General features: G+C 44.4%; 1 protein-coding gene across 3 annotated transcripts in view; it reads left to right on the forward strand.

Annotated features, from left to right (window-relative positions):
• Positions 1-10,078, forward strand: part of MIGA1 (mitoguardin 1) — a 55,134-nt gene extending 45,056 nt beyond the window's left edge. The window contains exons 14-17 of one of the 3 annotated variants that reach the window (XR_012646607.1): positions 503-556; positions 2,515-2,631; positions 3,478-6,452; positions 10,019-10,078. Coding sequence is in view for 2 of the 3 variants with exons in the window: in XM_075003169.1 (XP_074859270.1) it covers positions 503-556; positions 2,515-2,631; positions 3,478-3,696 (390 nt within the window). In the remaining variant the exon portion in view is untranslated. Of the gene's footprint in view, positions 1-502; positions 557-2,514; positions 2,632-3,477; positions 7,493-10,018 lie in introns of those variants that run through there. The other 2 variants (XM_075003170.1, XM_075003169.1) reach the window with 2 other exon arrangements.
• Positions 10,079-15,355: the final 5,277 nt, after the last annotated feature.

Raw genomic sequence — 15,355 nt, forward strand, 5'->3', positions numbered from 1 at the left:
CCTTATTTGGACAAAACTCCACAGCTGTAAGCACAACTATTCCAAGTATGTTCTTTCTTAAAGTGAAAAAAGCCATTACCATGTGTTCATATGCTATTTTTTAAAATCTGAAATAGTTATGGTTTTGGAATACACACATTTTGGCACAGAGCATACTGTGTGTCAGCGAGGTTGAATTTAAGTGTTGCAAATATTAAATTGTGGAAAACAGGGACTTAGTAATTCAAATACAATTTGGCACTCATGCAAAATGGAGCAGAATTTGCTGGGAAAGAATACATAATTTCAGTTTTTTTTTAATTTAAACATAAGAAATATGACCTGATAGTAAAATGAGCTATTCGCAACAAGATAGCATTTTCTGTTTGAATTTATATTTATTCACAGTATTAGAATTAAGGAAATAACTGGGTATCATATGCAAGATCCTACAGTTGGCTTCTTTTTAAATAGCTAGTTTCCCTGTGTAGAAGTTTCATAAATTATTTATCTCTGTATTTAGGCTGTGGCTTCAAGCTGCTGGTCAGTACTGAAGCAAAAAAGGCAGCAAATGAAGGTAAAGTGTCTTGAAATCTAATTTGAAACATGATCAGCATTATAATTGAGATGCTGACCAAATCTGGGTGATGAACTCTTGAGTTTAAAATCATGCTGTGTGGCACCACACAAGTAAATTACCAAGTCCTGATCCGGCAGGATATGTGTATTTGTAAAGTCTAGCATGTCAATTAATATGGGCTCATTGAGGGTTAAGGTGACCAATTCATGTGAGCAAAATTTATATCTGTACTTAAGGTTTGCTAGACTGAATCTTGGTCAGTACTACAGAGTTATAAGGAGCTTACATAGACTTAACTTTCTTAGTGTGGAGAAAGGAATGGAGGTGCCACTGTCTCCAGATTTTACACATGGGGAGTTGAGACATAGAAACTGAAGCTGCGTCCACACTGGCAAGTGCTTCCAGAAGAAGATCCTCTGGGAGCTGTCTTCCGGAGGATCGCATCCACAAATAAGAAGCAGCCTGAAAAAGTTACTCATTCTTTCAAAAGAGTGAATCCACACAGCCATGTGCAGTCTTTCAAAAGAATCAGCCAGGAAATGCCATAGCTGGTGCTATGTCAGACTGTTCTTTCAGAAGAGGAGCTCGCAGAGCAGCTACACACACTTTCTTCTGGAAGGGTCTTGCATAGCAGAGAGCTCTTGTTGAAACAGAAGCAGAGCAAGACTCCAGAAGAAGTGCCGCGTTATTCCATATTCCTTCCGGAAGAATGAGGAATAAGGAAATGTTTGAGGAATTAGGGTTTTTCCAAAGGAACCCCATCTACACGGTAGCTTTTGCTTCCAGAAAAGGCTCTCTGGAAGTGAGCTCTTGTGGGAGTATGCAAATGAGGTGTGAAATATTTAAATCTGCACCTCATTTCAATGTTCCCCTTTGCTCATTAGCATGGCCCTCCCAGAAGGGAGGTGCAGTGTAGGCGTGGCGTGATTAGTCTTGTTGATTAATAGGTTGACTCGTTGTGCATAAAGTTAAGGATCTGTTACATTTTTGGGGCTAAGGTTAAGACTGGTTGAAAGGTTTTGTTTGTTTTTGTTTTGCTTTGGAATGGGATTGTGTGGTGGCCATTCGTAGGTATATGGATAGTACTCCATATCTGATCGTATGTTAGTTTGAGATAGATTTGACAGAATAGGATGGGCATCTATAGGTATTTAAGTGTAAAGGCCACATCTCTTTGGTTTACCACAGAGAAGACCAAGAGATGATTTGTGGATGATGTGAATGTGCCTTCAAGGGATTAAAATAGCGAGTGCTTAAAGCAGAGAGTGGAGAGAAAGTCATAGCAAGAATTAGTGACTTCAAGTTAAAGCAATATGTACTTAAATTAGAAACACGATTTAACTTTAACAATGATTAACCATTGGAAAAAGTTAGTGACTGGATACCTGTCAGAAAGATGCTTTAATCAGAAAATCCAGATGTAACTGGATGAAGTTCTACCATCTGTGTTATATACAAGTATCAGACTAGATAAGTGGTTCTCAACCCGTGGCCCAACATAGGCTGCTTGCTACCAAATGAACACACTGGTGTGGCCCACGTGACATCTTCACAGTCATACATGTAGTGTGTGTATGTATAGATAGATACAGTGTGCATGCCATCTACATAACAGAGAGCTGCATATCTGGCCCACTGAAGTAAACAGATTGAGAAATATGTGACTAGCTTTGATGTTCCCTTTTAGCCTTTTATTATTAAGATATGAATATGAGTATTACATCAGAGATTCCTTCAAAATGTTTATATTGTAAAATACTGTTGACGTTGAAAACGTTTAACAATCCTGCCACTTACCTGACATACAACTGTAACATAATTTAACTGAGTAGCTTGGCTAGTTACCAAAGACCTACATAATACCTCAATTTGATATAATAGGAATTTATACTGAGCTTAAAAAAAAAAAAAAAAAAAAAAAACGCAACTCCTTTCTCTCCTGTTTGCATCACCAGGTGCCTGATGGTTTCTTTGCCCACTTCTATGCCATTTGTGAGCATATCAGTCCTGTTTTGGCGTGGGGCTTTTTGGGACCTAGAAACTCTCTCTACGACATATGCTGCTTCTTTAAGGTATGCAACCTTTTTGTAATGATCATATATCTAAAATAAAAAAGAACCTATCAGATGGGAAGATCTTACGTACTGACATAATTTATACAAAAATCCTTGCTAGTATTCATCCTGATGATTTTCAGTTGTTACACTAGAGATTAATGTTGCCCAGTGCCGCAAATAACAGGGATTAATATGCCCCATATTAGAAAAACAGTCCCTCCCTGTGTGGCTAATTACACTCCAAGTTATTAATACGCTAAGATTTTTTTAGGATGTATGACCTTCCCCCCCCAGTCCTGAAAATATTTCTGTATTTTGTAGTATGTAGTCCAAGAGAAGTCATGAGATTACTGGTGTACCTAAATATTTGCTTGCAGCATTACAACTACAATTTGCAAGTCACTGTTTGTGGTATTTGTCTAATTTTTGCACTTCATTTTGTGTGAACAGCAGAACTAGATTGGTCATTTTTACTTATTTATAGTCTGTTCCCTTTCTGGCTCTTCCACACACTAGTAAATGGTTGTTTGTAAGACTTCTTGTTTGTTTATTTCCAACTCTGCAGCTCAGTATAGTTGCTTAAGAAAAATATTGTCATGAACATTTCTTTTCATATTAGGGTGATTTGGAGCCTAAACCTATATGATATTGTCCATGTTAATGTTTTTTTTAAAACATCCAAGAAAGATAATAAATGAATGTTGGTAGTTAAATATAGTAAGAAATGCGTGTGCATATTTAAAATATGCTTTGGAAAGGTTATGTATAAGTGGTGGAATAATATATAACATTGCATAATTAATTTTTTACGAAAACTCTCTATATAGTTACGAATAAATGTTTTTCTTGTTTATCCACTAGGATGAAGTTCTTTACTTCCTCAAAGACATTTTTGACTTTGAAAAGGTACGCTATTCAACTATGGAGTGTTTAGCTGAAGATCTAATGCAATTGCTAAGCCGTCGCACTGAACTTTTAATTGCCTATCTTGGAGCTGATTCACTGAGACATGTCAGTGGCTGTATAAGTGGTTATGGGAACGTCATGGCCAATGGGCTTTTGGAAGAAAAAGTACAATAAGCTTTAAAAACCTACTAAATTGAACGCACCTTGAGTTTTTCCCCCTCCAATACTATCATTGCTGTTTTTAGCAAACGTCTGAAAATGTACTGTGTTGCTGTATATGGAAGAGACTCAGGGAGATTAGAAAAATAAGTTTAGGAGAAGAATTGGTGAGCATATTACTCTATGTACCTAAATTAAAAATCACAGCTTAGCTGCCTCTGTATTTATATATCCTGTACCCCAAAGTTTCTTTCTGCAATATTTAGGTAAATTTTATTTATGAAATAATGTATATTTGCCACAGATATTATGTGATATGTGGTAGAGTTATGAGATTAATTTGTCTTTAAGCCTTATATGAAATGTTCAGTACATATTCTTCATGTGCTTTATATCTAGAAAGTATTTTAACCAAAATACACACAACTTTCAACTTATTATGTGACACAACTGCAAAAAAAAATCAGTTACAGTGACAAAATATTTAACTATGCCCTAAAACTGTGTTCGTGTGTGTAAGCAGTCATTTTGTACTGAAACATAATGAAGTAATGTAATAAATGCAGTCACCGTTTGGCCACCATTTGTGCAACTACATAAAAAAACAGTGCTAGTTGGTGTTGACTTAAAATATGTAAATACATTATAACTGAGGTTGACATTTGAAATCACTAATGTGAGCTCACTGTTGTATTCTAAGAGGAATGACAATTTTTTCAGGTTAATTACATGGTTTAAAACTCATCTTGCGAGGGTTTTAAAACTATACTGTGGTTATGAATAAACTAGTATTCTTGGTTGAAATGTAGAATTTTAACTGTACTTTAAAGTAAGGATGTATGATAAAATCTAAAGATATGATGTTTCTAAGTTACATCAGTCTCAATCTCTTCTTTCAAAAAGCCTAGCCTTCAATTTGGGAGAGGATTTTATACATAAGTTTTGGTAAGCATGTGTCTCTGTACAAAAACAGATATAGTTTGTCTTGAATTTCAGAATAAAAAGTTTCAGAGGGGGGAAAAATGTACGGGTATGCCTCTGAGAGAAGCTATGAAGACTCTATCGTACTTTGTAAGAATAGAATGTTTCAGCAGCTGAGTGATACATGTCCTAAATCATTTTTTTAGCTTTTAAAATAACTTATCAATTAGAGTCCCAGGTTCTAATACTTAAGGCTCTCAGGTTGAAAGTGTTAAGTTGCATTATAGTCCAAAAATAAACATAGGAGAGTTGAGTAAGAATTTTTTATGATATTAATGTGCCCTTCTGCAACTTGATTTTAAAGGAAAATACAGATTAAAATATTTTATTTGTGCATGTACATATAAAAGTATAGAATAACCTGTAGCATCTTAGTGTAGTGGTACCAGCATTTGACTTCTTGTCGGTAAGTGTTAATGCAGACTACAAGCACTGTTGTCTTCATATGCTAGATTGTAAGTGACTTAGTACCTACTGTCTTTACTGTGCACTAGCTGGCCCAGGTCCTTAGCCATGCACAAAATGTGCTTTGTAATCCTCTAGTCCCATAGCACATATCAGAGCAACTTTCAGATGGCAGCCAGCACAAGATGCAGCAAACTGGTGCATGTGCCAGTACAGTAGCAGGGGATCACCAGGATACAGAGAACTTGCAGCCAAGTCTCTTCTCCCTAGCCGCATTCCCTACACGAGCAGTCAGGAGTAAAGATGGTACAGAATCCTGTATGTCAAATGATGTGCTCATCCCATGGCTGGCCTCACTCGCTTTCAGGCAGCTTTTGAACTGCTTTTGCATTGCAGTGTGATGTTGGGAGAAACTGTCCCTCTGTATGGGATGACTGTCCATATGGGATAAATTGTGAATAACTGCAGCATTGTAGCTAAAAATGTCTAGTTTGGAAGATCTAAACAAACTGGAATTGTATTTCTTTAAACAGATTTCTTTCTCTCACAAAAACTAATCCAAAAAAATCACGAGTAGAGTCCTGGGTAAAGATAACAATTCTGAATACAAGAAGGGTATTACATGTCCGTCTGCATGAAATGTCAGCTGAAATATTGTTAAAAACACTATTATCTTTGATGTGTATGTAAAATGTAGATGTCAAAAACTGCTGGTGATCTGTCTGTTTCAAGATGCATGACATGGCGACTCACATGTATCTTCTCCAGAGAGTATTTTCAGATAGCGTGGAATTTTTCATCTTTGATTTAATCCAAAAGAAAGGTAATCATTGCCCTAGGTACACTGTTCCAGAAATTTACTTTATAACAGTTTATTGTGATTGTAAAACTGAATTATACTTAATAATGAGATTTTTAAAAATCTGTCTGGAAATGGAAGTATTAAAGAAACAGCATGTTCAACCGTGCAACCTCACCAGCTGGGGCAATGTCAAAGGAAGCTCTGTACATTCTCCTCCCTCCACTCTGCACAGAATGTTTAGAACAGGGGTGAGCAAACTTTTATGTCAGGCCCCACTTTTCATCCCTCTGTGCTTCAGGTAGTATGTAGCAAGTAGAACTTCTTGTCATATGAATTTAAACTGTGCTGGTGAAAATGGATTCAAATTTGGAGGGGAAGAGTGTTCATGACTTCAGTTACACTACACTGTAATTTTTTTTTCTAGTTCATCCCGCAGCTGGCTACTAGCACAGACATTAATTCCTTTGTATGGTTGCTGAGAAGATAGCGTGTAAAGATATGTTGATAACCATATGGAGTACTTCCTACCTGTGCCTGCTATCTTGGGAAGCAGGAATGTCAAAGTTAGAGTTGAGCATTTCTGGTATGTCTCTTACTGCACTACAGTGTTTTTTTTATGTTGTATTTCATAATGAAATATCAAATCTGAATTTATTCAAACATGCTGCTTTTGAATGCAGCTTCCAGTGTAGTAAAAGCAAGTTGTATTCAAAAGCCAAACACTACTGCTAAGGCCAGTCAGAAACATTATGTGATACAAGGATTAAAATATTTATATTATCGTGATTTAGTTGTAATCTTACTTTTAATATATTACTAATTACTCTCACTTGTGTAGTCTCTGGTTTCTACCAAACTAAAGATGTATCAGTTCAAGCTGGTTAATGGTAAGCATACTTCTGAACTGTCTACTGCCTAAATGAACTTCAGTTTTGTGTAGCAATGTAACAAGTCAATGAAATTACTGTAGAAGAAAAATAAGTCATTTTGAGTTGTACAATGAATTTGCTTATATGCAAAACATAATTTCTGCAGTCTCTTTTCTGTTTATACAGCCATCTTATATTTCAGTATTCAGGTCATTACAAATACAAGCCAGAGACTTACAAAGTGCAAGTCCTCAAGTATAAGAAACACAATTATTTTAAGTTATGATTATTAATTTGTTTATTAAAAAACAAGGAACTTCTTCTGCTTTCTCTGTACCCTCTGCAGGTACTCTGCAAATTGGAGAAATAGCATCCAGTATTCCACTTAATTATGTATTTACTCTAAAGCTCATTTATTATATGTAGTTGAATCAACTTGATGCATAGCTATCTATCCCAATACTTCTTATCACATCTAAATTTTAATTAGGTTTTCCTGTAAGGTGTCTTATGTTGTTAGGTTATGTTCTTGTGTGTGTACTTTAATATATCTATATTTTACTTGCAATCAGCCTTAGCACCAATTAAACTTGTAGGTATTGGATTTTCTTCTAATTTAAATATTTAAAAGAGAGCAGGGGAGCACAAACTTCTTGTTTCATGTAGGTGCATCAGTTTAAAATATGACCCTTTTTTGTTTAATCCTACACAATAAACAATTGTCAAGCATGATTTTCAGCGTAATATGATGATCTGGCAAAAGTCTAAGAAAATTGGTGTTATTTTGTCCCGTACTTTAAAAGTTATTTCTTTCTTCTGTCAACCCAATATATGTGGGGGGAAAAAAAAGAGATCTGGGCCTAGGATGTCAAACATACGTCCGAGACAATATAGACCAAGGGTGTCCAACATGTAGCACATGAGCTATACTCTGGCCTGCAGAGCCTTTTTAATCTGGCCTGCTGTGCTGGCAGCAGCACCATTTTTAAAAGGCAGCTGGGTGGCTCCGAGCCACGTGTGGCTCTTTAAGAAGCCATTTGCAACTCCTGCCTCTGTTGCCTGATTCCTCCGCTAGCTCTCAAACAATGGGGCAAGGGCAGCACCCTGCCATGCTGAAAGAATAGTGCTCTGTGGGTGGCCCCAGCATGTGGGGCTCTACTGGTGTGCAAGGCAATACCAGTGGCCCTGGGGGCGTGGGGGAACTCCTCTGGGGAGCAGAGCTCTGCCAGCTACCCTCGGGTCAGGGAGTAGAGCTCCACTGGTTGCTGCTGGGCCAGGGAGTGGAGCGCCACTGATTGCCCCAGGGCGACAGGAATCTGTGGAGCTCCGCTGGCCACCCCAGGGCTAGGGGAATCCTGCTAGCCCAGTGTGGAAGAAGCCCGGGAACTGGCAGGGGATGGCAGCACATGCAGCTCCTGGTAAGTTAATCTTGTGTTTGGGAATGGGGTGGTTTGGGGCTGTGATGGGGGTTAAGCCTGGAGGCAGGTGGGAAGCAATTGGGGCTGGGGGTAGTGGTTTGGGGCTATTTTGTGTTTGGCCCCTGGAACATATAAAAAATTGCCATGTGGCCCCCAATTAAAAAAGGTTGGGCACCCCTGGTATTAGATCATCATTTATGTAAGTAGTCTGACAGACCTTGCTCATAAATCTTGGAGCGTCTTGGGGCCTAATTCCCGCTATCTGCAAAAGAACCCCAATTAGTCATGCTTTACATCTATGGGGTGGTTAATTACCAGCTCTACCGCCTTTGGGCAGGAGGCAAGAGATAGCACAGTTGGAGAGTATCTTCAGAGGAGACAAATCTCTGACAGAGAATTCTTCGGGTCCGGCCCCACTGACCCAGAGACAAATCTGTTGAGGGCCACACAAGTGAGAAGCAAAAAAAAACAAAAACAAAATCCTTCACTGATGTGGTCCTTGACTGGGGGGTGGGGGGAGGTATGGGTCTGGGCAGGCGGGAGATGCAGGAACAGGCTGGGGATAAACAATCTAGGCCCGAGTGCCATGCAAGAATAAGATGAGGGTGGGGGGTTTGGGCAGGAGAGGGGAGGAGGTCTAGGTGGGAGGAAGGGTGTAGGAGAGTTTGGGATCTGGTGTGTGGAGGTTGGGGAGTGAAGATGGTGCAGGAAGGGGATGGGAGTGGGGTTCTGGATGGGAGGTGATGCAGGAGCAGTGGAGGGATGTGGAATCTCTGCAACCAGGGTGCACTTACCTGCCCACCCTTAGATACGCATGGATCTGTATTCCCTCCCTCTGCTGCCAGGCTCCACCCTCTGCTGCTTTGATTGGCTTCAGTTGCAGCCAATCATAGCAGTGGTATGAAACCTCCAGGCAGTGCTGCTGCTCTCCCTTCCCTTCCCTCACCTGTGGGAACAGCAGTGAGCAGCAGCAGAGCCCAGAGCTGCTTCCTGCCCCCAGGAGCCCCCGGCATAGCCTGTGGTCTGGATTTGGATTTGGCTTTGGCTTGTGTGATGGCTCTTGCAAGTCCCAGGGCTCAACCCCCCCCACACTACTGCAGGCCAGGTGCTGTGGAGAGGAGCCCCTTCTGGCCGCACCCAGCACCCTGGTGCTGGCCACTGTGAGGTGCCCCAAACCTGGCTCCCATCCCTGCTGCTGGCTGCCTCAGCTCCCAGGTCTGCCATAGCTATTGATGGTGGTAGTGGCTACCCTGCTATTGCCATGGGGCCCTGCTCCAGGCTCTTCTCTGTGGTGCTGCCAGATCACAGAGTACCAGATTTCAGAGGTGCAAGCTGCATAGTGAAGCTTCAAAGGGGTGGAAGGACACTAGGCTGGGTGATTCTTTTGACTTTTATTTAGACTTGTTTGTGCTACCATGGAAGAGGTTCAGACTTTTATGTGACATGGCTGGAGGGTCAAGCCACTGAACCCCCAAAGGGGGATTTGGAGGAAGAAACAGGTTGGGAGAGGCCACTACAGGTTCCAGGAAGACCCCATTTGGAGACTATTAGAGACAGGGCCCCTGCAACCAAAAATGAGAAGGCACCTCTGAGCTGAAGATGCTCAAGTGTAAACCAACATCACAGTGTCTGTAAGAGTCTAATAGTCTCAGAGGGGTAGACTTGTTAGTCTGTAGATTCAGAAGTAAGAAGTACCTAATAAATTTATTAGGTAATAAGTTCTCAGAAGATGTTCATTATCTAATAAAGTTGTTGGTCTTTAAGGTGCCACAGGACTGCCTGTTGGTAAGATTCTAAAATGGTGAATACGAGATGTGTGTGTCCTATTTTCTGTTAATTTTATTGGTGTGTCTACTCAACAGCTAATACAAAAGGGGACGGAAATGAAGACTTCAAGGGATGAAAACTGCAAGTTGCTGCAGGGAAGGAAAGATAAAGGACAGAATAGAGAGAATGCATGCAAAGAAAGAGAACACAAACTGGTAGCCAAGGTTTTCTCACTGAACGATGATAGCACATGAATGTTACAAACTATTCTTCCCTTATACAAACCTCAGTTGACATCAGTGTCTAGACTGAAAAGTGTATGAAGTTATGAACTCATATGCTGGATCATAACTTAACATGGAATTCAGTGATCTCTAAATTAGTTTGATATCTCTTCTGCTGTGTCATAACTGTTCATAGAAGACAGGAGCAAAATGATACCAGTTGTTGTTCTTTGAGTGGTCCCCGTGGGTGCTCCACAGTAGGTGTCAGGCTCGCCCGGCGCCGCAGATCAGAATTCTTCTAGCAGTTTCCATTGGATCGCACATGCGCTGATGCACGCCGCTCCCCTGCGCGCCCTCAGTCATGTGCGCAATCCAATCCCCGCCAGTTCCTTCTCAACCGCCAACGGCTGCAGACGGAGTCTGCTCCAGCTAAAGCCTGAGACAGATAAGATAGTTGTTTTATTTGTTAGTTCATTGTTTGTCACTATTATAGAAAAAAAACAAACGCATATTAAATAGTAGAGAGAAGAGGAATGGAGGAGAGAGGGGCGGACAAAGAAGGCTGTTTAAGCCTTCCGCTGCCCTGAAGGCCATGAATGTTATTTTGGGTTGTAGAACACACTGATGAGCGGCTAAGTACCCTATTAACAGTAAAGACTCACCGCGATGGCTTCCTCAGGGTTTAAGAAGTGTGAGTCATGCCGCGAAGCTATGCCGGCCTCCAATGGGCATAGTGAATGCATTCGTTGCCTGGGGGAGTCTCATGTTACCCAGAAGTGTTCGCACTGCGCTAAGCTTACATCCAGGGCCAGGAAGAACAGAGAAATGAGGCTCAAAATGATCTGTTTGATAAGGCCCTCCAGCCTGAGCCGCCGGAGAAGCCTCACACAGAAGGGCCCTCTGGGTCGCATAAAAGGAAGGCAGCCTCTTTGACCCCCTCCATGCAGAAGAGGAGGAAACTCTCCCCGGCTTGATCCTTGCCGGCGGTCCCAGCGAGCAGGACGAGCGGAACACAGAGCCCCCAGCTGCGAGCTGATGAAAGCGGCCTCGCAGTAGCGCATGTGGCCAAGGCCAGGCCTCCGACTATACAGCAGACGGCATGGAAGGCGCTGCGAGCGCCAGTGCAGCAAGCGCTGGAATCGGCGGTGCTGCGGCACCGGCTCCCGCAGCGCAGCGGCACCCAGCACGGGGCCTACCGGCGCCGGAGGAAGCTACCCACGTGGCACTGCTGTTGATGGTGCCGAGCACGGCGCCGACAACGGGGCTGAGATCCCCGGCACGGGAGGGGGCGGCGCCCACCCTGCAGGGGAGGGGGAAGGCTAGAGCTAAAAGCCGGCACCTCAGTCCATCTCCAGGCAGGGCTGCGATGCCCTTATCACCCAGCCCCCGCCCCGAGATACACACGGTGCACCGCCGGGCAGCAACCCCACCAGCTTATTTCGGGCCTCCCTCTCTGTTCCTCCAACGAATTTCGCCGTGGCTCAGGCCACCTTCACCATTTTTGGGCATGGATCCCCTTGAGTACTATCACAAACCAGCTTCACCACTATCAATGTCGTCACAGAGATCCCGCTCTCCCAGACATCATGGGTACACTACCCGATCATGGTCCAGGTCTCCATCACCGGGCCCTTGTCCATGTTGCTATGGCCGTCCTCATCATGCTGAACATAGACACTGCAGGTCCAGATCCAGGGGCAGGTCCTCTCCCACTACTCGTCAATACTCCCGTGTACACTCTCGCTCTGGGACAGGAACGCAGTTGTCCCAGGGGCAATTAGGTCCAGAGTCCCGAGACTTCCCTTCACAGCCCACCAGGGAGCAAGTATACCAGCGAACTCGGAAGCCAGAGGACTTGGGGGAGGCTTACCCCAGCGGTTCCTCCTCATCCTCCCCAGATGAGGCCATTGCCCCCGGGGATGTCTCCCCTCTGGATGACCTTAAACAATTCCAGGAGCTGTTCAAAAGAGTAGCATTCACGCAGGACATTCAAATAGCAGAGGTGCAGGAGAAGCACCATAAACTCCTGAAAAATTTGAGACCCCCAGCTTCATCTAAAATCGCTATCCCACTGGACGAAGCCAGTATGGAGTCAGCCACTAACATATGGCAGACTCCGGCCTCTATTCCGCCTACGAACAAAAGAGCAGATAAGAAGTACTTCGTCCCAGCCAAGGGCATGGAGTTCCTGTTTAGCCACCCCCAACCCAATTCTTTGGTGGTCGAATCGTCCCAGCAGAGGTCGAAGACGTCCCAGTACAAATCAGGGGGGTCGGATAAAGATGCTAAAAAATTAGAGCTGTTCGGCAGGAAGGTCTACTCTTCCTCTACCCTATTATTGAGAATGGCAAACTACATGGCACATCTGTCAAACCATAACTTTGACAATTACTCTAGACTCACCCCTCTCGTGGATTCACTTCCGGAGGACAAGAAGGCAGTGTTAAAGGCGATTGTCCAAGAGGGCTACGCGGCATCGCGAATGGGAGTTCAGATTGCCCTGGACATGGCGGACACAGCGGCTCGTTCAACAGCCACAGCAGTGGTAATGCGTAGGGAATCCTGGCTCCAGACGTCTGGTATCCCCAGAGATCTACAGGCGAAGATCGTGGATCTTCCTTCTGACAAGCAAAAGCTGTTTGCAGACTCAACTGACTCGGTCCTCCACTCCAGCAAAGACTCGAGGGCCACACTTAAGACCTTGGGTATCTATACTCCCCCATATAAGAAAAAGAAATTCTATCCTCAGCAAAGACACTACACTTACCAACCACAGCGCGCACAATATCAGCGAGGCTATGACCAAGGGCGCCATCAACAGCAGCAGCAGTACAGGGCCCCCAGGCGACGTTCTCAACAAAGCCGTACACCCTCGGGGCAAGCCCAGAGGCAGCAAGTTTGACGGGTATGTCAAGGACTCCACTATCAACACCATCACTCAATGCAATTCTCATCTCACGTTCCATCATCGCCTCAAACCATTCCACTCCCAATGGCAAAAGATCACAACAGACAAATGGGTGCTAGAAATTATAGCCACGGGTTACATGATCCCCTTCCAGTCACTTCCACCGACGAAACCTCCCACCCGGCCTCCCCTCAGGGACGCTGCCCACCAGGTGAGGCTGAAGCAGGAGGTAGATCACCTCATGTTCATAGGGGCGGTGGAAAGAGTGCCAGAACAATTCCAAGGGAAAGGGTTTTACTCACGCTACTTCCTAACAGAAGAAAACAGGAGGCTGGAGGCCGATTTTGGATCTACGGGGCCTCAACCATTACTTGCGCAAGCAGCACTTCCAGATGATTACAGTTGCCTCCATACTTACGGCATTGGACGATGGAGACTGGTTTGCAGCCCTCGACTTACAAGATGCTTACTTGCAAGAGAGACCTCAGAGAGGTAGACATCGAGCTGGACAACTGGGAAGAACTAGCAGATGATCGCAGCAGATGGAGGCAGGGGTTACACAAGGGCCTTCAGAAGGGCAAGATGAAGATCAGACAGCTAGCACAGGAGAAGCAAGCGCACAAAAAGCACAATAAGGACTTGCCAGACACCCACTACATCTGCAAGAGATGCAGCAAGGACTGTCACTCTCGTGTGGGTCTTCACAGTCACAATAGACGCTGTAAATGAAGTCCTCAGTTGAAACTTTAAAGGGTGCAATTCATAGTCTATGCAGACTGAAGGATGCCTACTACTTTCATATGACAATCCACCCGGCACACAGACGCTTCCTCTGCTTCACGGTCGGCGGGGAACATTTCCAATACAGGGTTCTTCCGTTCGGCCTATCCTCAGCACCCAGAGTCTTTACCAAAACCCTGGCAGTGGTATCAGCCTACCTGCACAGGCTGGGGGTGTTTATTTTTCCATATCTGGACGACTGCCTACTGAAAGGGGCCTCAAAGGCAGAGGTCCTACGCATGATACGCGTCACCGCGAACACATTTACTTCGCTGAGCCTAGTTATCAACCTCGCAAAGTCAAAGACCAAACCCACGCAAGATATAGAGTTCATAGGGGCGCGCATAAACTCTATCGCATCAAGAGTATACCTGCCCAACGCCCGCTTCTGCACCATCAGCTCCCTGGTGCAAGTCATGATGTACAGCCCCACGGTGCCAGTCCTAACGTGCCTGCAACTGTTGGGGCACATGGCGGCAGCTACGTTTGTGGTACAGAATGCCAGGTTACAAGTGCGAAGCCTGCAGCATTGGCTAGTGAGTGTTTACAAACTGGCATCCTGTAGTGTCGCCCACGACGGAGGTGCGGAGATCGCTAGCGTGGTGGGAAAATCCCAAGAACCTGCTAGTGGGGGTGCCCTTCCACCAACCACAAATTTCTATTTTTCTTACAACCGACGCCTCCCACATAGGATGGGGAGCGCACATTGGCAGCAAGGTGACGCAAGGGCTATGGTCCCCTGCGGAACAGGCACTGCACATAAACATACTGGAGCTCAGAGCAGTGTTCAATGCGTGCAGACATTTTCGGAAATACCTGCACGGCAAAGTAGTCGGGATCAATACCGACAATACCTCCACTATGTTTTACATCAATCGACAAGGAGGGGCACGATCCCATGCGTTATGCGCGGAAGCAGTCCGATTGTGGAATTGGTGCATTGCCAACAACATAACGTTGAAAGCCTCGTACTTGCCGGGCGCTCACAATGTGAAGGTAGATCAACTGAGCAGATGCTTTGCACTCACACACGAATGGCAGATCCACCCCGACCTGCTACGGCGCGTATTTCATGCCTGGGGGTTTCCCCAAGTCGATTTGTTTGCCACCCAGTACAACAAGAAGTGTCCCCAGTACTGCTCCAGAGCAGGAATAGGGCAAGGGTCCCTGGGGGATGCATTCATGATCTCTTGGAAGGGCCCTTTACTCTACGTGTTTTCCCCCACAATGCCTATCCACAAGGTTCTGCAGAAAGCCAGAAGGGAGACAGCTCGCATGACACTCATAGTTCCAACTTGGGACCGGCAACAATGGTTTCCCTTGCTTCTGCGCATGTCAGATCGTCCACCACTCCCCCTACCGGTGGCGCTGGACTTACTCACGCAGGCTCAGGGGTCCATAGTGCACCCGCACCCTCAGGGACTACGCCTGCAAGCATGGTTAATCCATGGCTCAGTGCTTTAGAGAGCACATGTACGGAGGGAATACAACAAGTCTTACAGTGTAGCCGAAGGACCTCC

This window comes from Carettochelys insculpta, chromosome 9, assembly GCF_033958435.1.
Source record: "Carettochelys insculpta isolate YL-2023 chromosome 9, ASM3395843v1, whole genome shotgun sequence".
In the NCBI taxonomy this organism is placed as follows: domain Eukaryota; kingdom Metazoa; phylum Chordata; order Testudines; family Carettochelyidae; genus Carettochelys; species Carettochelys insculpta.